The sequence below is a fragment of the Microcaecilia unicolor genome, chromosome 3 (assembly GCF_901765095.1).
Source record: "Microcaecilia unicolor chromosome 3, aMicUni1.1, whole genome shotgun sequence".
Lineage (NCBI taxonomy): Eukaryota > Metazoa > Chordata > Amphibia > Gymnophiona > Siphonopidae > Microcaecilia > Microcaecilia unicolor.
In genome coordinates this window covers 338,373,826-338,400,867 of record NC_044033.1, presented here as the reverse complement: position 1 = coordinate 338,400,867, position 27,042 = coordinate 338,373,826, and the positions used below count along the sequence as shown (strand labels likewise).

Genomic DNA, 27,042 nt, shown 5'->3' with positions numbered 1-27,042 from the left:
TGTTTTGATTTTAAATTAAAATAGAAGGATGGGTGATTTGGAAAAGAAAAAGAAAATAAAAAAGCAGAAAAAAAAAGTAAGGTCAGGTACAGATTTCAGGCAAAAGTTGTGCAAAAAAGATACAAAGCCCAGTAAGGCTGTTTGCTCACATAGCTTTGTGGACATCATAGGCATCACTACTGAGTAACCTGGGATGGCAAGTGCCACCCCCAAAAATTGACGTACTACCCCTTTGTCATCTCAATTTCAGGCAAGCTATTTTCTCCCCTGTTTTCTAACAGTGCTGATGCCTCTTCCTCCCACGTGGTTCAATGAGAAGTTTGAACTGTGTATGCTTCATAGTATACAGAGTACGTGCGGTTCAAATATTGCACTAAACTATGCAGGAGGAGATAACTTTGGCTTACATGGTTAGCAGGCAAAATCATTGGTCCATCCTCCATGAAGGCTCTGCTAGAACTGCACCATGGTGCTTGCCCTGCAATCTGCATGGCTACCACCACCGTTACTGCCACTGCTCCTTCCATTCTAGAAGCCCTCACACAGGGTCATTTCCAAATAGTTAGTGGGCCTCCCTCCCTCTCTCACCCCTTGGAGTCTCGCAAGGCCGCCCTTGTAAGTCTCGGCAGCCATTTTAAAGACAATGTGGCAGCGGAGGGTCAGAACTGGCAGCGGCCAGGAAAGACTGGGAATTTTTCCTGCCCCGAAGAATCCACTAGACTACCAGGGTGGCTGCCTTTAGGTATGTGCTGGGACCCTGTGGCTCGGGAGACCGGGGGAGCGGGGAGGAGACCTGAAGTAGGTAGGGTGGGGACCGTAGGGAGAAACATGCCGACTTGTGCATACGGATGTACACACAGAGGAAGTATAATAAGGGAATAACTTTTCATAGACAGAGTAGTAAATTTATTACATATCATAACCAGTGTGTCATTTGGAGGGGCTGGTTATAGAGACACCCTAACTCTGTTATATTGGTGCAGAGATTTTTTTTTCTCCTGGTAAAGGACTTCTAAAACAGATATCATGTTATGAGAATCAGATGCTCAACGTTCAGAGTTTCTATCTATTTATTTACTTATTTATGGCATTTTATCCCACATTAAACATGAATTAGATTGAAACCTGGGAGGATTTAAAACATTATTTTCTTGGAGAGAGTAATGCATTGCTCCCCTAGGCTCTCTCCACGGGTATAGCCAGCTCTGTAATTTGGGGAGGGGTGGGGGGGCTCAGAGGTGGACCAGGGAGAGAGCCTGTTAAAAATTTACCAGCATACCACTGGGGTGAGGCAAAAAAAGTAACCCCCTAGAGCTTTTTGCGTTTTGTTAACAACTGCTTGGAATTTCGACATGAAAATTTGCAGCTTTATTTGTTGTTACTATCTACATTTATGTGCCGAGTGGAATGAGATTATCTTTAAAAATGGCAAAAAGTTACAGACTTTTTTGCATGACCACCCAGCAATTTTCACACATTCAAAATATTTGCACTGCAAAACTACCATTATTTGAAAAAAGAGATACCAGTTTACTGTTAATGATGTCACAGTAACGTAGACTTTTGTCAGAGGAGCAATGTTGAAGGCCTACCACAAGCTCCACCCAAAGCCGCAAATAATCACTGAACTCAAGGAAGCACTGTATATGATCTGGGACAGCCTGCCACAGGGACCGAACAACAAGGCTTTTAAGAACTTCCCAAAGTGACTGACGGCCTGTGTTAGAGCTGGAGGGTTGACACTTTGAGCATTCACAGTGACTGCAAAATTCTGACACACTGTTAATTGATTTGATTTATTGAATTTGATATACCGCTTTATAGATTATGTTTTAAAACAGTTACAAAAATCTAATATAATAAAACGCACCGTGAACGTTCTGAAGACAACGTTCTGAAGTCACTCAAACACTTCCTGAAGGGTTCGTGGATTCATGGTGTGAAGCCACCCAGCCGTCTCTGCCCCGCCCTCGCATCAAACGTCATGACGTCGAGGGCGGGAAAAAAAAAAACGGATCGCGAGGGCGGAAAAAAAAAACAAACAAACTGATCGCACCCACGCACGGTGCGTTTTAGTATATTAGATTTACCTCCGTGGTGGCGGTTCCGGCAGCGCAGCGTCAGGGAAGGAGGCGGCGCTCCCGACGTCTCTAGCCTTCCCTTCGTTGTGTTCCGCCTTCTTCTGACGTCAAGGATGACGTCAGAAGAAGGCGGAACACAGCGAAGGGAAGGCTAGACGTCGGAAGCGCCGCCTCCTTCCCTGACACTGCGCTGCCGGAACCGCCACCACGGAGGTAAATTTAAAAAGAAAAACAAAAGAAAAGGGATGTTGGGGGGGAGAGAAGAGGGTGGGCAGTAAAGTTGAACAATGGGAGCAGGAGGGCAGGGGAGAAACGACAGCATGGATGCGAAGGGGGGGGGCATGGATGCGAAGGGGGGGGGGGAAGAAGAGGGCGGGCCAGGCTGGGACATGGGAGAGAGAGGAGCATGAATGCGAGGGGGGGTCATGGAAGGAAGAGAGGGGAATTGCTGGAAAAGGAAGAATGGAGGGGGCAGGGGACAGAGGAGCATGGATGGGCATGGATTGGGAGGGCAGGCCTCAGGGAGAGAGGGAAATTGCTGGAAAGGGATGAATGGAGGGGGCAGGGCTCAGGGAGAGAGGGGAATTGCTGGATAGGGATGAATGGAGGGGACAGATGGGCATGGATGGATATGGATTGCAGGGCAGGACTCAGGGAGAGAGGGGAATTGCTGAATAGGGATGAATGGAGGGGACAGGTGACAGAGGAGCATGGATGGGCATGGATTGGGAGGGCAGGCCTCAGGGAGAGAGGGAAATTGCTGGAAAGGGATGAATGGAGGGGGCAGGGGACAGAGGAGCATGGATGGGCATGGATTGGGAGGGCAGGGCTCAGGGAGAGAGGGGAATTGCTGGAAAGGGATGAATGGAGGGGACAGATGGGCATGGATGGATATGGATTGCAGGGCAGGGCTCAGGGAGAGAGGGGAATTGCTGGATAGGGATGAATGGAGGGGGCAGGTGACAGAGGAGCATGGATGGGGAGGGCAGGGCTCAGGGAGAGAGGGGAATTGCTGGAAAAGGATGAATGGAGGGGGCAGGGCTCACACTCTCTCTCTCATATACAATGTCTTTCTGACTCTCACTCTCACACACTCTGTCTCACACTGTATCACATTCACTCTCTATGTGCCACATAGTCACTCACACACTCGCTTGGTCTCATACACTCACTCTCACAGAGAATCTGTGTCTCACACACACTCTCTCTCTCGCACACACACACACACTCTCTCTCACACTGTGTCTCACATACACACTTGCACACACTCTCATTCTCTCACACACACTCTCTCACAAACACACTCACACCCAGACTCACTCTCTCTCTCTCACACACACACACACTCACACTTTCACTCTGTCTCTCACACAGTCACTCTCACATACACTCTCCCAAACATACACACTCCGAGGAAAACCTTGCTAGCGCCCATTTCATTTGTGTCAGAAACGGGCCTTTTTTTACTAGTATATATATAAAATAAAAACGACAACAACAGTTTTAGGAGTAGACTAGTGGCCAGTTCAGTGGACTGTAAATCAGGAGGCCCAGGTTCAATTCCCTATATTATATATACACACACACACACATATATATATATATATATATATATATATATACTGTATAAACATACACACACACACGTGTATATATATATATATATATATATATATATATATATATACACACACACACACCCTGTTTCCCCGAAAATAAGACCTAGTAGATGTTTTGCTGAATTGCTAAATATAAGGCCTCCCCTGAAAGTAAGACCTAGCAAAGTTTTTGTTTGGCCCCGATGGGACATGGACACAGAAACCTTAATTTTTTTCGCTGCAACCCAAAGATGAAATAACATTAAAGAAATGCAAGAAACAAGACTGAGGTAGAAAATCTATCGTCCAGTGGACTCCTACCATCCTCCTTCACGCTTTTGTGAAGATCAACTACTGGTAAGTGAGCCCGGAAAGAAAAGAAACATCCCCCTTGCAGAAATAATAAAAGAAAAGAAAATGAGTAACTGAGCCCTTTCGGCACTGCTCCATCGCCCAAGGGCTAAGTCAGACTAGAAGGATTGAAAGTGTTGCGAATGTACAGGAGGAGCGCATAAAGCGCAACCAATGGGGAACGGAGCTACCGTAGAATTTTTTTTGTAAAGTTTGTAATACGGTAGGGATGATCCTGCGCCCTAAGCCCTCTCACAACCTCCTGAGACCCCCAGCCAGAGCAGCCCAGCCCCACATTCCATTACCTTCCCTAGTGCATACCCCTCCTCCATTCCCAGCCCGGCCAGGGTGGCTCTGCTCCGCTCAAATCCTGCGTTCACTGGGGGCAGATAGGCGAGCCACGCCCTACTCCTGCAGGATACCGCCCCCCACTTCAATACTGTTCCCGACCGCCACAGTCCCCCTACTACTCCCGAATAAGACATCCCCTGAAAATAAGACCTAGTGCATCTTTGGGAGCAAAAATTAATATAAGACACTGTCTTATTTTCGGGGAAACACGGTATATATATGTGGCAGTTAACCAGCAGAGGGAAATAGAGAGCACACTTTTTTCAGTGCCTCATACCAGCTTGCTCCACTGCCTCTCTTCAGTATTTGAAGCTTCCAAAGCAGTATGGCAAACCGCAATGGAAATAACATGACCTTTCCTCACAGCGAACGATTGCCCTACAACAAAGGGCATTAACTCAGAATGGAGGGAATGAAACATCCTCCCGGAGGGCATAAACTCATCCTCCACTGAGACATAACTGGAGGGAATAAACTCATCCTCCAAAACATGAAACTGAAGGGAATTAAGTCATCCTCCTTTAATTGAACAAGAATCCTGATGACTGTTTTCAGACTTTCTCCCAAGGCCAGAATCTCCCGGAAACATGAACAGAACCTGAAATAGATTTACAGCAGATAGCATTCAGACAGGGAGGGATCATGGCTGCATCTGCTAAGACTAAAGGAAAGAAAATTATCACGGTAAGAATAGGCGGTTGATGGTCCACTCCGACTCCTCAGGTGTCCATATACCCTGGGTATGCTTCCCCTTGCAATGTGCGCCCCAGCCTTTCAGACTGGCATCTGTCACCACTAGGCACCAATCGGGGTGCGCCAGCAGCATTCCTCGCCGCAGCATGCTGTCCAAGAGCCACCACTCCATGCTGAGTCGGGCCGCAGGGAGCCAAGAGAGTCCCATTTTTGGCGCCATCAATTTCTATGGGGACAAACCGGTTTAGCGCACCACTGATAAGTGCAAGATTCACTTATATGCATGGTTTAAGACCACTCCTCTGCAGGAAAGACTCCGCGTATGCACGGAATATGGAAACCGATTGGCGCGTGACAAAGGGGCGATAAATTTCAAATCTCGTTGATTAACTGCCACAGGCAGAATAAGCGAAAGAATGTTGTTACGAGTGTACACTGGAGTCGTCGTCACGCAACTGTAAGACTAACACTGGCTGAATGAATATACGTTCTTAAAAAAATCAGAAAACAAACAAAGTCAAGCATCTATCGCTAAAGAATATGGTGTCAATCCCAGTCAAATTTCACGTATCTTGAAGCAAAAAGACCAGCTTCTGGAAGATTGGCAAAACAATACAAATCCACAACGGAAACGAAAATGGGCGGGAAAAGCTGAGGAGGTAGAAGATGCTCTTCTTCGGTGGTTTTCTCAAGTCAGGAGCAGACAGTTTCCTGTCAATGGTCCACTGCTTATGGAGAAAGCTAATCAGCTAGCTGAAAGTATTGGACTAACTGAATTCAAAGCCACTGTTGGATGGTTGGAAAGATGGAAGGAGAGGAACAACATAAAATTCAAGAAACGGAATGGTGAAAAACAAGACGCTGATGAATTTGGTGCTGAAAATTGGGTTGTTTCAGTTCTTCCTACCATCTTGAACGAGTTTGCACCTTGTGACATTTTCAATGCTGACGAAAATGGTCCCTACTGGCGAGCGATTCCTGATGGAACACTTGCATTCAAACAAGCCAAAACTACAGGAAGTAAAACATCGAAGGACCGACTGACGATCCTCCTTTGCTGCAATATGGATGGGAGTGAGAAGTTGGAACCACTCGTCACTGGAAAGAGAAAACAGCCCCGTTGCTTCAAGAATGTTAAGCGACTTCCTGTGTCATACGAGGCTAATGCAAATTCGTGGAGGATTGGGGAAATTTCGAAGCAGTGGCTAAAGAAGTTAGACACTAGAATGCAGGCACAAAAGCGTCAGATTTTGTTGCGTTGTGATAATTGTGCTGCACGCAGTGATGATGTCAGGCTGTCTAACGTCAAGGTGGTCTTCATGCCACCAAACACCTACCTCTCCGATCCAACCTCTGGATCAGGGCATAATAGCCAATTTCAAACAACATTATATATTGTGCTCTTGTGCTACGTCATCTGATGAGCGTTATGGATGACCAGACTGGCAAGGATAAACGTGCTGTTGAACTGGCTCGTAATCTATCACTGTTGGATTCCCTACATATGCAGAAAGAAGCCTGGAATCATGTTACACAGGCAACCATTATGAAATACTACAAGAGGGCAAGCTTTGTTAGGGATGTGGAGAGGGACGAAACAGATGCAGCTGTTGCAAACGCGTCAGATGAACAGGCTATTGACATCCCAGCCGGTGTTACTGAAGAGAAGTTTCATCACTATGTAGCTGTTGATTATGATCTACAAACAGCTGACGACAGCACTGATGTCCAGATATGCGCCTACACGAGGGCAAAGGCTGATGATGAAATGAGCAGCGAGGCACATGCTGACGAAATTCAACAACTTCCTGTCACTTTTGCAAGAGCGCTGGAGAGTCTCAACACCATGCAGGCCTATCTGGAGGCCACTGGATGTCAGTGCTATGACAGTTTTTACCATCTGGCAGACGTAGTCTATGGAACTCACAGACACAATAATGTACAGAGGACTATGACTAACATCAGTTAACGGAGACTGTATACTGTACATATAATAAACAATACTGTACATATGTTTATCAGATGTCAAGCTTCTGTTTTGGGTCACAACGGTTAAGTGCACACTCCGGTTAACTGCATGTATTTCTTTGGTCCCAGACCCTTGCACTTAAGCGGATTGCACTGTATATATAAAATCACAACTTGATAATCATATCATAAATACAAATATCCATCCAACTTTTTATACAATCAAATCATAACCCTAAATATTTAAAGATTTAGAAAAACCTATACATCATTAAAAGCATTCTTAAAAATCCAAGTTCTCAAGATCTTACGAAACTCAAATAACTAGACGAACTACTAATAATAGTGGGTCAATAATTCCATAAATATGACCCCACACAACAAAAGGTTATATTCCTAGTAGATGCTAATCTCGCAGGTTCCAGAGATAGAAGTTCCCACAAACAGCACTGAGAAGAACACAGAACACCTTGTTGATCATATTTGATCAACTTGTCTGATAGGTATTTCAGTGCACCAAGACAAAAATCGTTTGAATGACGTTATTTTACTGTGTTTTAGCTTGAACATGTTTTATGGGCAAAAATCGGTAGGTAGTAACGCTAAAATATAAGTAACATCACCACAGCTTAAAATAACTAAATGTTGTTTAACAGCAACATGTTAGCATCATGACTAAATGAGTATGTAAAATTTATCATTCAGATTCCAAGAGGTTGCTGAGAAAAGCGAAGATACTTACCTGTAGCAGGTATTCTCTGAGGACAGCAGGCTATATATACTCACAATTGGGTAATGCGATCCTGCACTGTATCAAGCTTGTATCAAGCTTGTCACAGAGCTCTTTGGAGCATGAGACACGCTACAGTGTGCAAGTGCGAGTGCCTACCCACCCGCCACACAAATGCAAGACCAACAGTGCAATACTATAGCATTGAAGATGACTCCAAGGGGAAGTAGGAGAGTATATGAGAATATATAGCCTGCTGACCTCAGAGAATACTAGCTACCAGACTCACCAGGAACAACAACCAATGACGAACTGCACCTCGCAATAGCAAGGTCAGAACATAGAGAAACCAGTAACCACATGCAAATCGTCAGAAGTGAAGCCTGGAATAGTATAAAAACAGACCTAGATGGGTGGAGTTGGATTCTAGAACACGAAGTAAAATTGCATAACTATTCATCAAAATCTAAGGATACGTCGGGAATGCTGCACAATACTCAACAAATGGCAAATTTATAAGGCTTAAATTGGTAGTGATCCAAAATCACCTTCATTTCTCTAGTATCCAGTCAGCATATCTTCATACGTTTTTCAAACAATTGCAAATCAATACATATATATTACTCTTCCTCTTCAACACAAGTGATTTAGCAAAGCATAATTTTCTTAAAGTGACCTCAGTGATGTTCACCACCCACCATCCTTATAGGATTTACATGGGGGTGTATCCGAACATCCGCTTCTTCATCGGTACACTAATATACTTTTTATTTTTACAACTTATTAGTTCTTTTTATTTCTTATAATTTATTCACTTAGAGATCGTTACTTATCTTATTTAGTCGGACTCAGGGGTACTGTTGTCCGACATGTTTCGCTCGATCCCACGAGCTGTCTCAAGGACCAACCCCAACCCCCAGAGCTGGCGCTAATATAAAGACTAGTGTACCGATGAAGAAGCAGATGTTCGGATACACCCCTATGTAAATCCTATAAGGGTGGTGGGTGGTGAACATCACTGAGGTCACTTTAAGAAAATTATGTATACAACTGCTTTGCTAAATCACTTGTGTTGAAGAGGAAGAGTAATATATATGTATTGATTTGCAATTGTTTGAAAAACGTATGAAAATATGCTGACTGGATACTAGAGAATTGAAGAGAATGCTGCACAAGCATGCTACTTAGAACAGGAACGAGATGTATGGAACGAAGGGAACACAGCAGCCTAGCCTAGCCAAGCTGCCTAATAGAAGGGAATGATTCAGTCATGGCTCCGACACTGCAAGTCTGAAGAGGATTATCCATGGTAGCCCAGTCTGAGTGTAAGGAAAAGAAAAATAATGAAGCAGCCAAACATGTTGCATTCCCCGATGGTGACCCACATCCTGTTGAAGTGAAGGAAACTAAATGCTGAGGCGATAGCCTGTGGCGCTGAGGTCATATCAAGGATAGGCCAATGTTCACTTGCAGTCCAATGAGTGAAATACGTGCCTGCCATGTGCATGAATCGGTGAAAAGGACTGAGGCAAGAGAAGTAACTAATGTAGATCGAGCCCCAACACAACCCAAGGTAGTAATAATCTAAGGTGCATGCTGAGAACCATTCCATTACGATGAAAGAAAGAAACTGCCAAAGGTTGTTGTCCTAGCAAGCCGATGGAACAGCCATCAGAAACAAACCAGTTCAGGTCAAGAATTCCCATCAACAAGAAAATAAGCAGCATAAAAACAGCGCTTATCAAATGGGGATACTGATGCAGAGGTCTCAAACAGATACAGAGGTGTAAAAAGGCATATCCCTTACACAAAGAAGAGAAAACACTGAAGACACTGAGGTGAATCTCCACCGAGCTAACTCATATTAAACTAAAAAAGATGTAGAAGGCTGCAGAGGTCTTGATGAGGTCAGCGATCCTCTCCACCTGTGTTCTGAAAGGGTTCTCTCTCCAGCACTTGGCAGCCACCAGCTTCCACTGAACATACAAAGTCAGAGAGATGCAGTCACAAGGGACCACGCGGTCGCACTACAGGTAGAAATGCTGGAAGCTGCAGCAAGAAATGGTACATGATCCAGAACTGGTGACACCGTCTGCCGCTTGGCCAGCTGGCGAAGTGAAGTGATTTGACTAGCTCCAATGGGAGAGAAGTTGCCAAAGCAAATGTGTAACAAATATCCATGCCCAGTGATTCTCCTTTGCTCCCTGTCCTCCCCTCTCATTCACATCCAGTGATTTTCCTCTCTCCCCTCCCCTCCATCCATGTGCATCTCCTTCCTTTCTTCCCTCACCTCCATCCATGTCCAGCATTTCTCCTGCCCTCCCCTCCATCCATCCATGCCCAACAACTCTCCTCTCTCCCCTGCCCTCCCCACCCATCCATGCCCAGCGATTCTCCTTTGCCCCCTGTCCTCCCCTCTCATCCACATCCAGTGATTCTCCTCTGTCCCCTGCCCTCCCATCCCATCCATGTCCAGCGATTCTCCTCTGCCCTCCCCAGCCCCCAACTTAACTTACCCCCCTTTTGTGCCCCCCCCCCCCCCCCGTTTAAGGTCCCAACCCATATTACCCCAGTCCCAGCCCCATCTGTGTCCTCAGTTTTCCTCACCTGCTTTCCTTCCAGCCGCCCTGTGTTTAAAAAGTCGCAGCAAAAAAGCAGGCTCGCTTCTAGCCTTTAAGCCGTCCCTTCTTTCTCAAACTGCACATTGTGCCACCTTCATGGAAACCAGAAACAGGAAATTGCATCAGTGCACGCTGAGAGAGAAGGGGAAGGCTTAAAGGCTAGAGGTGAGCCTGCTTTTTCGCTGCTGCTGCTGCGATTTCTTATACGCAGGTTGGCTGGAAGGAAAGCAGCTGAGCGACGATATGGCAGGGAGCGAAAGGAAGCACCGCGGGGCCCATGGAGGCGTGAGGCCCTGTGCGACCGCTCCTGTCGCCCCTGCCTAAGACCGGCCCTGAGGCTGAGACTGAGTCCCCCTTGACCAAGAAGAAGCATGATCCCGAGAGGGGCATCGAAGATTGGGCTCCAGCCTCAAGTTGTATAAAAACTGCTAGCGTTGATGTCGATCGATGCAGATAGCAGTCAATGCCAGTGCCATAAGCAGCACTAGTGGCAGATGCCCACCGTAAGACGAGGACCATGTAGGGGCTGACTCAAAAAACGTGGCAGGCACAAGCACCTCTGACGCCAATGTGAACAAAACCAGTCCAGAGTCCAGGGACCAAGCCTCAGATGTCAAGAGGCACGCAAGCACAAGAACCTTCAACACCGATGCTCTATGAAGAAAACAAGCCCAGCAAATGTGCTCATAGCGACACTGAAGCAGTTGGAGCGTCAGCGTAGAGACAAACTGCTGAAGCAGTGAAACCTTACCAAAGCCTGAGGGCCATACGGGGTGGAGAGGAGAAGCATGGCTGGCGCAAGCACCCTTGACGCCGACGCACTTCGAAGACCAGACAGTTGAAGGAGAAGGGTCCTGATGCTCAGAGACTAATGCAGTAGCAGTAATTGGAAGGTCTCCTGGCATCGAGACCCCTCGAGGACCAAACGCTGTAGTGCTTCGGAGGCACCAAAGGAGACTGATGCTGATTCTCAACACTGACGTGGGCAAGAAGCCTTGGTGCCAATGTCAATCCTTGACGCCAACTGTGGTCTGAAGTATCGACATCGATGCTCCATACAGACTTCCCTTGGCACCGATGAGGATGAGGTGAAGTCTCACGCTCCAGGCCAATGCCAAAAACAGTCGGTCCTAGGGACGGTACCAAAAAGAGTTGCTTGTGAGCCACTTTGACTAACTGGATTCTGGCATGAATCTGAAGAGGCAGAATACAGAAGGGATATGTTGCCATACCAAAAGCAGCTTCCAACAGAAAAAGGGGAGAGTCGATGGTGTCCCCGGAAAGAATTAAGACCCAGAGAAAATGAAGAGCAAAATCCAATCAGCGCTCAAGCCAAGGAAAAGAAGAGAAAAAGTAAAAGAAAAAAAAATCAAATGGAAAGAAAAGGAACCCGAACGAGGCACATAAGTAAAGAAAAGGAACCAAAAAGGCACAAAAAGAAACTCTGGTAAGAACCAAACCAGGAGCTGTGTGGAGAGAGGAAGAAAATGCTTCCTCTCCTCACTGAGGAAACAAATAGACTGTTGGTCCTGAGTTCGCGTGGCAGGCAGGAAGGTACTCGAACATGCACACTGGAGTGTGTCTCGCGCTCCAAAGAGCACTATTCTATAAACTGTGCCTAATTTTAAGCGTGGCTTATAGAATAACACATTTTTCAGTGCCGAGTTTTTTGGTGCCACAGAAAGAATCTAGCCCACAGTACTGACTCCATATTTCATTATATAGGTTTAAAGAGCCTATTGAGAAATTGTAATGGTAGCTTTACTGATAGATTCAAAGTGGTCAGGAGTTTCTTTATTGACTAGGTTTTGGGATTTTTTTTTTCTTGTAATGTCTTTATATAAAGGGGAGCGGGAAGCATGCTGTAGGGGTGGACACAATGTGTAGATATGTCAGTCTGGTTTGCCCCCTTGCTGCCACTCCAAATATTTTTCTCTAGATATGCCAGAGGTGGAAATACAAGTCAACAACAATTTATAAGTAAAATATTTTCACTGGATTAACAATGTATTTTTAACAAGCTTTCTTCATCACACCACGGAACAAATACTTTACTATTTCATCACCTTTCTTTATCCCATATCCCCTTTCTCTGAACTGTAATGACATATGCAGACAACCTAAGACCTAAATAACTTTGTTCTACTGAAACTGCACAGTTTCTTCACCGACCTGATGAAGAGAGAATAACTCAAAACTTTCTCAAACATATCTTTTTATTGGACTGATTAAATATATCACCTACAGCTTGTTCATTGACCCTTATTTCCATATATCCCAGTAGATTAACATGGCAACCACAAGTGTCTGCCCACAGAGTTTTGAAACGTACAACGTGGGATCACGAATTTAGTTTCTAGCAACTTCTAGACAGGAAAACAGGAAACATACCAAACATGAAAAACTCTGGCAAAACAGCACTGTAGGCTTTTGCGAACGTACTACATTAAAGAAACAGGTACATGTTTCATAGAGCATTCTTTAGAAAACTGATTGCGTGACACTGCAAGAAGGAAAAAGAATACACATAAAAAGGACTATTTTGAAAGGGATTTAGCTGTCTAATCAAGGAGTTAAGTATCCAGATCCCTGGATATGAAATCTGCTGAATCAAATAAGGAAGCGCCTCACCCCACCCAAACCTGGATGTCTCTCCCAACCCCAAACCCAGCAAAAGAAAACCTGAGCTCCTTGAACTCAGTGATGTCCTCTTAACATTTCTTCCATAAAAACTGTCTAGTTACCAGTCCACCCTCTCTCCCCTCAAAGAGTATAGACGGCCTTCTGTACAATTTCTTCCCTCCCAGACTCATCCTTTTGTCACTGAAGGGCCACCACAGAAAAATCAAAAACAGGAAGGAGAATATGTCCCTCATGCCCAAGACATGCCAACAGGGCCGGTCCAACCCAGTAAGTGAGGTAAGCATGGCAGGAGGGCGCCGACCTCTGGAGGGCGCCACCACGCCATGTTTACCCTCGCCGCTTACCTCAGCTCCTGGACCCCGACAGCAGCCCTGCCTTCGGTTTCCTGCTGCAGTACTCACGCCGCCCTGGGGCATTTAAATCTTGTATTTAAATTTACCTCCGACGTCGCAGCAGCTGCGCAGCGTCAGTGAAAGCGCTGCTGCCCGACTTCTCTAGCTTTCCCTTCACTTGTTCGTTCCCTCTCAGTGTCCCGCCCACGCAAGGAAATGACGTCAGAAGAAGGCAGGACACTGAGGGAACGAACGAGTGAAGGGAAGGCTGGGAGACGTCGGCAGCAGCGCTTTCATTGACGCTGCGCACCTGCTACAACGTCGGAGGTAAATTTAAACACAAGATTTAAACCAGAGAAGAGGGCAGGCAGGTGGACATGGGAGCAGGAGGGCAGGGGAGAGAGGAGCATTGATCGATGGACATGGATGGGAGGGTAGGGCCCAGGGAGAGAGGAGAAATTGCTGGACATGGAGGGGAGGGAGGAGAATTGCTGGATATGGATGGATAGAGGAGGGAAGGGGAGAGAGGAGCATCGATGGACAAAGATGGACATGGATGGGAGGGCAGGGCCCAGGGAGAGAGGAGAAATTGCTGGATATGGAGGTGAGGGCAGGGGAGAGAGAGGAGAATAGCTGGATATGGATGGATGGAGGGGGGAAGCTGGGGAGAGGAGAACTGCTGGATATGGATGGATAGATGGATGGAGGGCAGGGAGAGAATTGTTGGACATGGATGGATGGATGGAGAGGAGGGAAGGGAAGACAGGTGTAATATTTTCAATGATGCCATGGCTAGTAAAAGGGGTGTGACTACTGTAAGGGCGGAGCCATAGTGATCCCGCCCCTGGATGGGTAGGGGCGCTGACTAATAGGCTGCAGGAGGGCGCCATAAACCCTAGGACCGGCCCTGCATGCTAATTTAAAAAACGGCATTGGCCAACCTGACACTAAATTAAGTCCAATATATACAGTATCTAGTGCAGTGTCAGTTAAGCTGGTGTAATTTTGAATCTAACATGCAGAAAAGGGGACTGAAACCAGATTTTCTTTTGGAAATGCAGGTGGAAGACATTGCTAGGTTCAACTTGGGTCAGGGAGAGTGAAAGAAGATGCAGTGTTTTGTCTTTTGATCAATGACTATTTACAGTAGGATGACAGATGTACTGTGGAATTCCTGCCCCACAATATTTTCCAACTATAAATACTTCCTTTCTTCAATCCTTCAATCCAATTGGGAGACAGGATCTTAGTCGTCTGGGAAGTTCATGTACTGCACCATGAATTTTGTTGATCTAAACTACCATAACTTACAAATATTCCATGTTTTCTTTTTTTTTCTTTTTTGTTATCAGCTATGAGAACTCTACATTATATTATATTTCCAAAAAAATGTTTATTCAAGGGCAGAAGAATACCTTTCTAGTTGGAAGAGCCAAACAAATCAAACTAGTCCCACCCACAAGCTCTCCAGTTGCTTTCTTAACAAAATGTTGGTGGTGCCATGGCCCAGCAACCCAACCCATTCCACTGTCTTTGGTTTATGACCCTGCACTAAGCATATTCTTGGAAACATGAATATCTGTCTGGCTGAATACTAAAGGTCAATATTCAGCTGGTACAGCCCAGCTAACTCACTTTACATACTGAAAAATTTTTTTGAATACGTATGATTACCTATTCTCTTTTTTAACATATAACCCAGTTCTTTCATCAATCACATGGATTTTGACCATAGGATGTGATACCATGATATCTGTTTTCAGCTTATCAGTTCGATGAATATTAACTCCCAGCACTAACGTATCATAAACCACATAGCTGGATTTGCCTGGAGTCATTTCCTGTGAATTTTCTGCATCAGTTTTTGTGGTATCATCTATATCTGCAAACACAGAAATTGGATGCAGTTAGAAAGGCTCATTTTTAAAATCTCCAAAATTACATCTAGTAAGTATATGATGATTATACTATCTATATGCCAAGCCTATTAAAACATGAAAAAAATGCTTGAAAGCTGGAAGTTTCTTCCAGTACCACACAGTTTCTGACAAGATTGGCTCAGGAGTCATGCAGATGAGAAAGCTGGAGGTGATTTTTTTTACAATTTTAGTTAAGTCTTTGACACTGTTTCACATAACAAAAAACTCAATGAAGCTGAGTACACTTGGAGTTAGTCCAAAACTGATGAGTTATAAAGTGTTTGAGTAACATGAAACAGCTGGGACTTTTATTTTTATTACTATATTTATTTTCTTCTTACCCTTATTGAAGTGCAAATGAGCACTTAGAAACCATAAAACTCAACCTGGAAAGAGACTTCTATAGCCATGCACTCCAATCCCACAGGAAGAAAACTCAAAATAACTGCAAAATCAGTCCAAAGTTGTCCCAAAGGAGCTCTAAAGGGAGGTTCCCCTCTGATCATTCCCCTTTAAGCATGCCCAAAACAGCCATACTTTCATAGGAGTCAACTGACCAACTGATGTCTCTCAGTCCCTCAGTCTCAACTGAACACAGCAGATCAACGGTTGGTCTTCCTTTTACAAAGGAGCACTAGCGTTTTTAGTGTGTGCTAAATGCTAGAGACACCCACATGGAATATGAAAAAAAAAAAAATATATATATATATATATATACATGCATCTCTAGCTTTTAGCATATGCTTATTTTTAGCACGCACTAAAGACGCTAGCATGCCTTTGTAAAAGGCCCACCGAGGGGGTTCTAATTACATATCATAATGAAATCAGGCAAAGAATAAATATGAATACAAACCCAATTCAAATTTATGCTACTATTCTAATAAGGCCATCTTAGTGCATAGGTGTCATTACAGAATTACTGCTCAGCATGCAGCATTAACGTGCCTAACTGGAGGAACCAAGTTACAGAATTGTCCCCAATCTGTTTAAAGCAGTACTTCTGAACAACTGGGTACACCCACCACAAATTTATGTATTTATTTGTTCGTTACATTTGTATCCCAGTACAAAAAAAAAAACAAGTGGGAGAGCGACCAAGGATACCAAAGACAGGAAGATGTACATTAAATGAGAAAGTTTATTTGAAGTATGAAGACTCGTCACAACGTTGTGTTTCGGCCGTTAGGCCTGCATCAGGAGTCTCTTTCGCAGAATGTTTCTGAAAAATGATGAGAAATCTTCAAAGTAGCACAATAGTCTTATTCCCGATGGTCAGCTTCTGAGCTGGCTCCTGTCTGTTCTTTCACCTTGCATTGTTCTTCTTTCCTGTAGTGTTTCCAGTTCCTGTGTGTTTCATATTTGGTGGACATGTGATCTAGTGCGGGGGTTTTGGCAGACTATTACAAAGTGTATGTCTTCCTGCTTTTTGCATTCCACTTTTAGCTCTGCTTGCACCTCATCAGCGAACCCATCCATCCGCTCTTCAATTAGTTCTTGACGAATGTCAATATCTCTCACCTCTCCCCGCAGCTCCGAAAACGCTGCTTGAATATCCTCTCTCACTGCTCCCAGATCAGCCTTTAAATCCTTGAACCAGCCAGCGACATCTTTTTTTAGTAAGTTCAGTGTCACTTTCCAGCAGCTCCGCATGGTCAAGCTCAGAATCCGAATCTTCGTCTGCCATCTTGGAACGGAGCCTCGCCTGCTTCTGCTGCCTCGCTTCTCCGCCGAAAATTTGTATTTGTCAAGTTTCTTCCTTGCTGCCATCTGTAAGTCTAGGACTTTACTAGACCTAGTATCAGCACGATTTAAACAAGTGTAGCGTATTTTCTAAACCCGCTCCAACGGAGCTTCAGAATCAAGCTGCCATATCCTCACGGTGACGTTACTTCTTCCCTTTATCAAGTCTTTCTACACTTCCTACATGCCAAGAAAATGAAAAAAGTTAAAGATAATGGAAAAATAATCTCTGGGCTTTAATAAGTACTATCCCTACACGCTCTTAAAATTAGGTGAGGTTGTATCATCAAGCAGCTGACCCAAGCAACCAGGTCCATATCCTCCCAACATTGGAAGGTACTTATATCTAGCTTTAGGAACAATTTTGGACTAATTTGATTTGATTTATTGAGCTTGATATACCGCTTAATATATTAAGTTTTAAAGCAGTTTACAATGAAAGGAAAAACAATTTACAAAAAAAAAACATACTGCATCACAACTTGTGTTACCACATTCTTTACCAATGTAGTATGTGGTAACACTGAGACAGGCACAAAGCCTTGAAGTAGCCAAACGGTGAAACATGATGTCGTGTTGGACATGATATCCCCTTGATAAGAGATTACTGTAAGCCACATTGAGTCTCCAAATAGGTGGGAAAATGTGGGACACAAATGCAACAAATAAATAAATTAATTAATTAATTAAGCTAAATGCTTTTTGAAGTACTAACTTGCATTAAGTGTTTGTGCTTGAAAGTTGCAATACAATTGAGTATTGGAAGGTTGAAAAAAGAAACTCTTTAAAAAATACAAAACATATACATAAAGAAAAAATATATAATAAAAAAAAACATACTTGAAGACCAGTGACTATTGGAGAGTGGTGCCAAAAGCGATGTGAGCACTATGACTCCGTTAAACTGAGGTCTTCTAAGCCCGAAAGTATAAAGTCTACAAGGTATCAGTTGATGGGCTTGTGCTAAACATACAAGCATATAGCGAGTCTATTTTATAGAGGGCATATAATAGCACAGAGAAATTAAGATAGTATCAGATTCTGGTATTACCAAGACTTCTTTCAAGTATTTCCGGAACAGAATTTCAGAAGACAGCAATGAACAAGCTGGAAAATTCAATATTCTCAAGTTCCTATTTCTAGCCTGATTCTCCATAGCTTCAAGCTGCTTATGAAAAAAATGGCTATCCTTAATGCCAGAGTATACAACATTCTATAATGTCCCCATTTAATCTCTATAGATGTCAAACAATCTTCTATTCCAGCAAATTTCTGGTCCATGGCACTCACCGTGGACACCACTTGAAAGGGAAATTCACATTAACTGAGAAACTGAACCAGAAAGGAGATCCTCTAAACCCCTAACAACCCTCCATATATCAACCAAAGTCACTTCCCCTTGAAGATGATAATGATCCTCTCCACAATACTGGCTGTAGGGATATGGAGGAGTCTTTGGGTGATAACAGCGGAAGAGTATCAGAGGAAGAGAAATTATCCCTCACAGGATCAAGCAACCTGATAAAGTATCCCTAACAACTTCTGAATCTATTTTCAAGATCCTCTAATTTCTCTTCATAATCAGCCAGCACTTTTTGAAGGCGAGCCTGACATCCTCCATTTTCATCACGCAGTCCTCCAAGTTCCCAGTCCACTGTTGAAAAGCTTCCAGGTCTTGGCTAAGCTGAAACTTGCAACTTGCATATTACCCTGGAGCCGCTCCAATTTGGCATTGATGGGGCTTAGCGCTTATCAAGTATGGTCTCTGTAGCCCCAGTCACCTCAGTTGCCACCACCGCCACCCACACCGATCTGACAGACGAGCTTGTGAGACTAGCAGGCATCGCCATTTTATCTTCATGGAGTTTGCCCTTATCTCTGTCCTTTTGGGGTGCTTTTGCGACCATAACCCTCGGCAAACCGGACACACAGCTCTCCAAGCAAGTTGCAAAGCCTGTCCGTCATTGTGAGCCAGAAATCTGGGGGTCAAAATCACCTCAAAGAGCTAGGTTTATGAAGAGGTGGCAGGAGCAGATCACCTAACAACCGCTCCTGAGCACTGCATCACGTGACCAGCACAACTGGAGACTGTTTGAACTGATCTTGGTCAGCCCCTGAAACAGCGAATTACAGTAATCAAGTCTGCTCATTACAAATGCATGAGTAATTTAATTTCAATTGACAAATCATAATTTTACAACATTACTAATATGTTTTCAAACTTCAAGGATTTGTCACAATGAAACTCCAAGGTGACAATATCCTCTTTTAATGGAATTACTTTACCCTGCAGCACTAGCCACATAGTCATAAAATTAGAATTTCTCCAAATTTTTGAGAAATTCGGCCAGAGGTGCAAGGTATAAATTAAAAAGCACAGGAGAGAGGAGTGAACCCTGTGGTACTCCCCTCTTCAATTTCCTAGAGAGGGAAGACTTGATTCCATTGTACAAATTGTACATAATTACAAAAATAAGATTTGAAGTATAACAAACAACAAATCCCTTTCTTGTACATCAAATCAAGTAGCTTGGAGTGGGAAATAGTATCAAATGCAGCACTCAAACAGAATTTGTTTATTCTCCACAAAATCATTCAACTGCTCTAGGACTAATTTTTCTAACACTGTGGACATATTTCCTATTGTTTTATATCAATTGCTGTAATCTGCATTCACTAAGAAAAATCTTTTTTTTTTTTTATATTTAGCTGTGATTTCTGCAACAGAGGGTCAACTATGAATCCATATTCAGTGCTCTTGGTTGTTAAACATTTCATAAAATGAACATTTCACTAAGAAAACAACTATGCAAACTGAAACATTTTGTTATTCCAACCTTTTTTAGGTTTCTTTTTTAATTTCTTCGATTTACTTTTCTGCTGATCCACATCTTCTTCAGGCCTTCGTTCCTCTGCATTTTTTTCTTCTCCTTGCATACAGTCCAAAGAAAGCACCTTGCCTGCTGACTTCGTTTGAGAGATTCTGGGTTCTTCTATAGGTTCACCCTGCAGTTCAGAGATGGACATAGCACTGCAAAAAGAAACATATTATGATCAGTTATCAAATTCCTCAAACATCTTAAGAGTATCACAAATGTAACTACAGCCATTTCAAAAATTTCAGAATGGTATCAGACAGGAATAAAAACATGGCTCTCTTACCATATTTATTTTCACATTGGATATACCATCATTTGCAAAAAAATAAAACAAAACTCACCAATCTACTACATTTCTTTGAAGGGGCAAATAAACATATGGATAAAGGTGAGCCAGTTAAAATTATGTACCTGGATTTTCAAAAGGCATTTGATAAAGTACCTCATGAAAGACTCCTGAGCAAAATTAGAAAGTCATGGGATAGGAAGTACTGTCTTATTGTGGATTAAAAACTGTTTAAAGATAAAAAAGAGAGAGTAGGGTTAAATGGTCAGTATTCTCAATTAGACGGGTACATAGTGGGGTTCCCCATTGGTCTGTACTGGGACCGCTGCTTTTTAACATTTATAAATGATCTAGAAATGGGAATAACTAGTAAAATAATTACATTTGCTGATGACACAGTTATTCAACATTGTTAAGTTGCAAGAGGATTGTGAAAAATTCCTACAGAACATTATGACACTAGGAGACTTGGCATTCAAATGGCAGAAGACATTTATTTATTTACAGCATTTGTATCCCACATTTTCCCAGGCTCAATGCGGCTTACATTTAATGTGAGCAAGTGCAAAGTGATGCATTTGGGAAAGAGGAACCCAAACTATAGCTCTGTGATGCAAGGTCCCACATTAGGAATCGCCGCCCAGGAAAAGGATCTAGATGTCATCATTAATGATACATTGAAACCCTTTGATCAGTGTGCAGCGACGGCTAAGACAGCAATAAAATATTAGGAATTATTATGAAAGGAATGGAAAACAAAAATGAGAATATTATAATGCCTTTATATTGCTCCATGATGCAACCGCACCTCGAATACAGTGTGTAATTCTGGTCGCCGCATGTCAAAAATGAAATAATTAGAAAAGGTATAGAGAAGGGTGACAAAAATGATAACGGGGAGGGGACAACTTCCCTATGAGGAAAGGCTAAAGTAGTTAGGGCTTTTCAGCTTGAAGAAGAGATGGCTGAGGGGAAATATGACAGAGTTCTATAAAATACTGAGTGGAGTGGAACAGGCAGAGTTGAATCACTTGTTTACGCTTTCCAGTAGTAGTAAATTTAAAACAAACAGGAGAAAATACTTCTTCGCTCAACGTGCAATTAAACTCTGAAATTCATTGCCAGAGAATGTGATAAAAGCAGTTAGCTTAGCAAAGAAAAGTCTATAAGCCATTATGAATATGGACTTGGGAAAATCTACTGCTTATTTTTAGGATAAGCAGCATAAAATCTGTTTTATTGTTCTGGGATCTTGCCAGGTACTTTTGACCTGGATTGGCCACTGTTGGAAAAAGGATATTGGGCTTGATGGACCTTCAGTCTGTCCCAATATGGCAACACTTATGTTAGTGTACAGAACCAGCAAACAGATTGCAGATCAACAAACGACAAAATGTCTTCTGACTACGGAGCACTAACATGAAACAAGAGAGGGAAGTGAGTGTAGCACAAAAACCAAGAAATAACCATAAAGATGAAACACAATAGACTTGAGAGAACAGCAGATCATAAGATACAAGGAGACAGCTGATCGCAGGGTTAGGTGAAAGCCCAGGAAAAAAGCCATCACTGACTTAAATTTCTTTCCCAGAAAAAGAACCATCACGGACTTCTTTCCCATTGGTTCCAGGTGGTAATTAACAGCCAACGAATTCCAAATGAGGAAGCAACACAGCAAAAGCCTGTGAAGCAGGAAAAATCTAAACGTATCTTGAAGTAGATTTGACAAGAAGGTTGGAATTGGAAGATCTAAGTGAAGATCAAGGAGTGGAGGAGTGGCCTAGTGGTTAGGGTGGTGGACTTTGGTACTGGAGAACTGAGGAACTGAGTTTGATTCCCACTTCAGGCACAGGCAGCTCCTTGTGACTCTGGGCAAGTCACTTAACCCTCCATTGCCCCATGTAAGCCGCATTGAGCCTGCCATGAGTGGGAAAGCACGGGGTACAAATGTAAAAAAAAGAAAAAACAGGAATATAAAGGAAAGCAGTGAAGACACACATAAGTAGCACACCAGTGTAAAAAGCCTTGTGAGTAAGTAGGAGAATTATATATTGTAGCCTCATGCAGGCTTATTTTCGAAAGAGAAGGACGCCCATCTTTCGACACAAATCGGAAGATGGGCATCCTTCTCACAGAGTCGTCCAAATCAGCATAATCGAAAGCCGATTTTGGGCGTCCCCAACTGCTTTCTGTCGCGGGGACAACCAAAGTTCACAGGGGCATGTCGGAGGCGTAGCGAAGGCGGGACTTGGGCGTGCCTAACACATGAGCTTACTCGACCCATAATGGAAAAAAAGGGCGTCCTTGACGAGCATTTGGATGACTTTACCTGGTCCTGTTTTTCTTACGACAAAGGCACAAAAAGGTGCATGAACTGACCAGATGACCACCGGAGGGAATCGGGGATGACCTCCCCTTACTCCCCCAGTAGTCACTAACCCCCTCCCACCCTCAAAAAAATTCTTTAAAAATATTTCGTGCCAGCCTCTATGCCAGCCTCAAATGTCATATTCAGGTCCATCGCAGCAGTATGCAGGTCCCTGGAGCAGTTTCAGTGGGTGCACTGCAGTGCCATAGCAAGAGTGCCTTACCGCCCCCTCCTCCTTCCTATGCCACTGATGCAGTGCACTTCAGGCAGGCGGACCCAGGCCCATCCCCCCCGTCATCTGTTACACTTGTGGTGGTAAATGTGAGCCCTCCAAAACCCACTGTACCCACATATAGGTGCCCCCCTTCACCTGTAAGCGCTATAGTAGTGGTGTACAGTGGGGGGTAGTGGGTTTTGTGGGGGGGGGCTCATCCCACAAGGTAAGGGAGCTATGTACCTGGCAGCAATTTATGAAGTCCACTGCAGTGCCCCCTAGGGTGCCCGGCTGGTGTCCTGGCATGTCAGGGGGACCAGTGCACTACGAATGCTGGCTCCTACCATGACCAATGGGCTTGCATTTGGTCTTTTCTGAGATGGGAGTCTTTCGTTTCCATTATCGCCGAAAATCAGAAATGACCAAGTCTAGGGACGACCATCTCTAAGGACGACCTAAATGTCAAGATTTGGGCGTCCCCGACCGTATTATCAAAACAAAAGATGGATACCCATCTTGTTTCGATAATACGGGTTCACTGCCCCTTCGCCGGGACGTTTTGCAAGGACGTCCTCAGCAAAACTTGGGCGTCCTTTCGATTATGTCCCTCTAAATCTCATGAGACTGCCTTCATGTTGCTGAATCTATGCCACAGACACCCCACACGCCTGCCACAATGCAATTAGTCCACAAGGATCAAAGGCCTTAATGAATGTATTACTATTTTCTTTTACAAAACATTTTTTCTCCAAGAAGAGCTATTTAACAGCTTTTGAACAGCTTCTTTATTTCCTTAGGGGTCAATATTATTTATGTATTTGTTACTGCCCTTAATAGAACAGTAGTTTTGAAGGTCAGAGGTTCAAAATTGGCTTGTGCAGAATAGCCAACAGTAGAAAAGTGCTGAAATTTAAGGACACTGAAAAAAAAAAAAGGCTGTCATTTAGGAGTGGAAGTAGGGCCATGCCAACACGGTAAACAGGGTAAGCAAGGCGGGGGGGGGGGGGGGGGGGGCGCCATCCTCTGGGGGGCGCCGCCACACCATGCTTACCTCACTCTCCCACTCCCATTGCCCAACTGCCCGCTCTCTTCTCTCCCACAAGATCCCTTTCCTTTTTTTTCTCCTTTTAAATTTGCCTCCGTCTGGCAGCGCAGCAACAGTGAAGGAGGCGGCGCTCCCGACGTGTCTAGCCTTCCCTTCGCTCAGTGTTCCGCCTTCTTCTGACGTCAAGGAAATGATGTCAGAAGAAGGCGGGACACTGAGCAAAGGGAAGGCTAGACACGTTGGAAGCGCCGCCTCCTTCACTGACACTGCGCCTGCGCTGCCGGACGGAGGTAAATTTAAAAGAAAAAAAAAGGAAAGGGATGTTGGGGGAGGGGGCAGAAGAGGGCGGCCAGTTGGGACATGGGAGCGGGAGGGCAGGGGAGAGAGGAGCGTGGATGCGAGAGCAGGGTTCAAGGAAGGGAATTGCTGGTTAGGGATGAATGGAGGGGGCAGGGGACAGATGGGCATGGATGGATATGGATGGGAGGACAGGGCTCAAGGAGAGAAGGGAATTGCTGGATAGGGATAAATGGAGGGGGCAGGGGACAGAGGAGCATGGATGGGAGGACAGGGCTCAGGGAGAGAGGGGAATTGCTGGATAGGGATGAATGGAGGGGGCAGGGGACAGAGGCAGCATGGATGGGCATGGATTGGAGGGCAGGGCTCAGAGAGAGAGAAGAAATTGCTGGACATAGAGGGAGGGAAGAGAGATGAAGGCGATGAAATGAGGGAAAAAGAAGAGAGGAGAAAAACTGCACATGGATGAAGGAAAATAGGCAGGACCCCGAAATGAAGAAGAAAGAAGGAAAGGAAAGAAATAAATGGAAAGGAAGCCCTGGAAACGGAGTTAAGAGGACAGATAGCAGCAGAATCAGATACTGGGTCAGCATGATCAGAAAAAGAAAGTCACCAGACAACAAAGGTAGAAAAAAATCATTTTATTTTCATTTTAGTGTTTGGAATATGTCCACTTTGAGAATTTACATCTGCTATCTTATTTTGCAATGTATAGCAACTTGTTTCTAAGAATATTGCTGACACTTCCTGTCAGTGTGGCAGTGGCGTACCAAGGGGGGGGCGGTGGGAGCGGTCCGCCCGGGTGCACGCCGCTGGGTGTGCCGCAGCACCTGTCCTTCGTTGATTCCATGCTCCCTCTGCCCCAGAACAGGTTACATCCTGTTCCGGGCAGAGGGAGCATGGAACGAAAGAAGGACAGGCGCGGGCGGCACCCCCGCAGCGGCGTGTACCCGGGGGAGGGTTCCTTTCGCCGGTGGGAGGGGGGGGTGGTCGCGCTGCACCTGGGGGGGGGGGCGCATCGGCAATCCGCCCCTGGTGTCAGCCCCCCTAAGAACGCCACTGCAGGTGGCAAGTGGTGATCGATCATTTTCACGGGAGGGGGGGCGCCAACTGATAGTCTGCAGGGGCACCAGAGATCCTAGGCACGGCCCTGAGTGGAAGGAGCAGCCTAATGGTTAGTGCAGTGGCCTAAGAACCAGGGGAAGCAGGTTCAATTCCCACTGCAGCTCCTTGTGACTTTGGGCAAGCCACTTAATCCTTCATTGCCCCAGGTACAAAATATGCACCTGTATATCATATTTAAACCTTCTGATTATAACCTCATAAAGGTGGTATATCAAGTCCCATCCCCAAATGCAGGCTTTGCATCTGAATTTGGTATAGATAGAGTTTACGAAAAGAAAGATCATTAGAGAAAGGGAAAGACATTATGCTTGGCAAGGGTGAAGATCAAAACAAAGGAAGAAGTTCAGCAATGTTACAGAGCAGCTAAGGATGTAAATCTATCAATGATCAGCCGCCTGAAACTATTCAGAGTTGTCACTGACTCAATGATACTTAACAATAACAAAGTTTTCCTGGATAAGTGTGCATAAAGATTTTAAAATGCCATCCGCATATGTACTGTTCCTCCCTGGCCTAAAAATGCAGGAATTCCTCCACTAAATGTGGCTAAAAAATGCAGAATATGAAATAATGCATGAAATTTTAGCCACTTTGAGAAAGGGCAATTTTCAGGCAGCCAATTAAAATGGAGAACAAACGTTTTATAACCACACAAATCTATTTGAAAATTGACCTCCATGGTTTAAAAAAAAAAAAAAAAAAAGGAGAAACCACGGTAAACAATTCTTCTCAGCTGGCAGCTAGCAAACAGCAGAGTCATAGTATCAAATAGCTGGGACTTACCAACAATTAGGGAAGGAAAAAATGTCTTCCCTTTGCATACCATATGCTTTTATTTCAGCAGATCCTGTGGCTTTGCTTCATCTACTTGCCATCATGAGCGCTAGAACATTTGGATGCCAGACATTAAATTACACTTTGCAAAATTACCTTGTTTCAGCTTCTGATACAAGCGGTTTTTTTCTTTGTCTTTTTCTTGATTCATTGTTCAACAGAGCTTTCTGGTTTTGAGTATCTGAAGTTAACTCTGTCATCCGTTTTTTCAGTTTCTTTTTAATTTTCTCTCTAATTGCACTTATCTCTTTTCAGACACCTGGAGCTCATAGGCTTTAATCAGTTGCACTTCCTCTTCTTTTTCAGTCATGTTTTGGGGACCTTTTAAGGTATTTCTTACCCTCTCTTTTTGTCACTCAGCTGCTGAGGTTCACCTTGGTGAGCTTGTTGTTCTATTATCAACCTCTGAATATTTCAACTCCCTTTTTGAGCTTGATATTCAGTATCAAACACAGTTTCTTCCTCTTTATTTTGTTCCTCCTCTTTCACTGCTTTCTTTTTTTTCTTGGTTGTCTTTGCTTGCCTGTTTTCTTCACTTTTAACATCATTATTCACTTTTTCAGCCAAAGAGGCTCGGTCTCTCAGCTTGTTTTTGGTAAACCTGGGGCTTGTCTCTGGATGGTAAATGTTATTTATAATTGCTTCATCATTTTCTATTTCTTTGGCAAGATCAAGATGACTCTTGAGAGTTTCAAGCTATAAGGGAATTAAAAAAAAACAGAGACAATACTTTACAAAGCATTTTAAATAATATTATTAATGTTTTAATTATTTTTGCTTTAAAAAAATTAAGCACCTCACATTTTTCATATTTTTGAGATGGAAAAAGGGGGTTGAACTTGACAAATTGTTTTCAACTAAAATAAAACACTGAGTAATAGGATTCATCTTGGATTCTGATACTGAAGGAAGATCCTGTCTACTGTCTCTTTATTCAATGACCACTACTAAAAAGTTCAATAAG

General features: G+C 44.0%; 1 protein-coding gene across 1 annotated transcript in view; it reads right to left on the bottom strand.

The window, feature by feature from the left end:
- Nucleotides 1–27,042, bottom strand: part of AHI1 (Abelson helper integration site 1) — a 683,164-nt gene that overhangs the window by 512,934 nt on the left and 143,188 nt on the right. Inside the window, 5 exon segments of the mRNA XM_030195101.1 lie at nucleotides 15,043–15,250; nucleotides 19,868–20,061; nucleotides 26,175–26,325; nucleotides 26,328–26,399; nucleotides 26,498–26,774. Coding sequence (XP_030050961.1) covers nucleotides 15,043–15,250; nucleotides 19,868–20,061; nucleotides 26,175–26,325; nucleotides 26,328–26,399; nucleotides 26,498–26,774 — 902 coding nt within the window.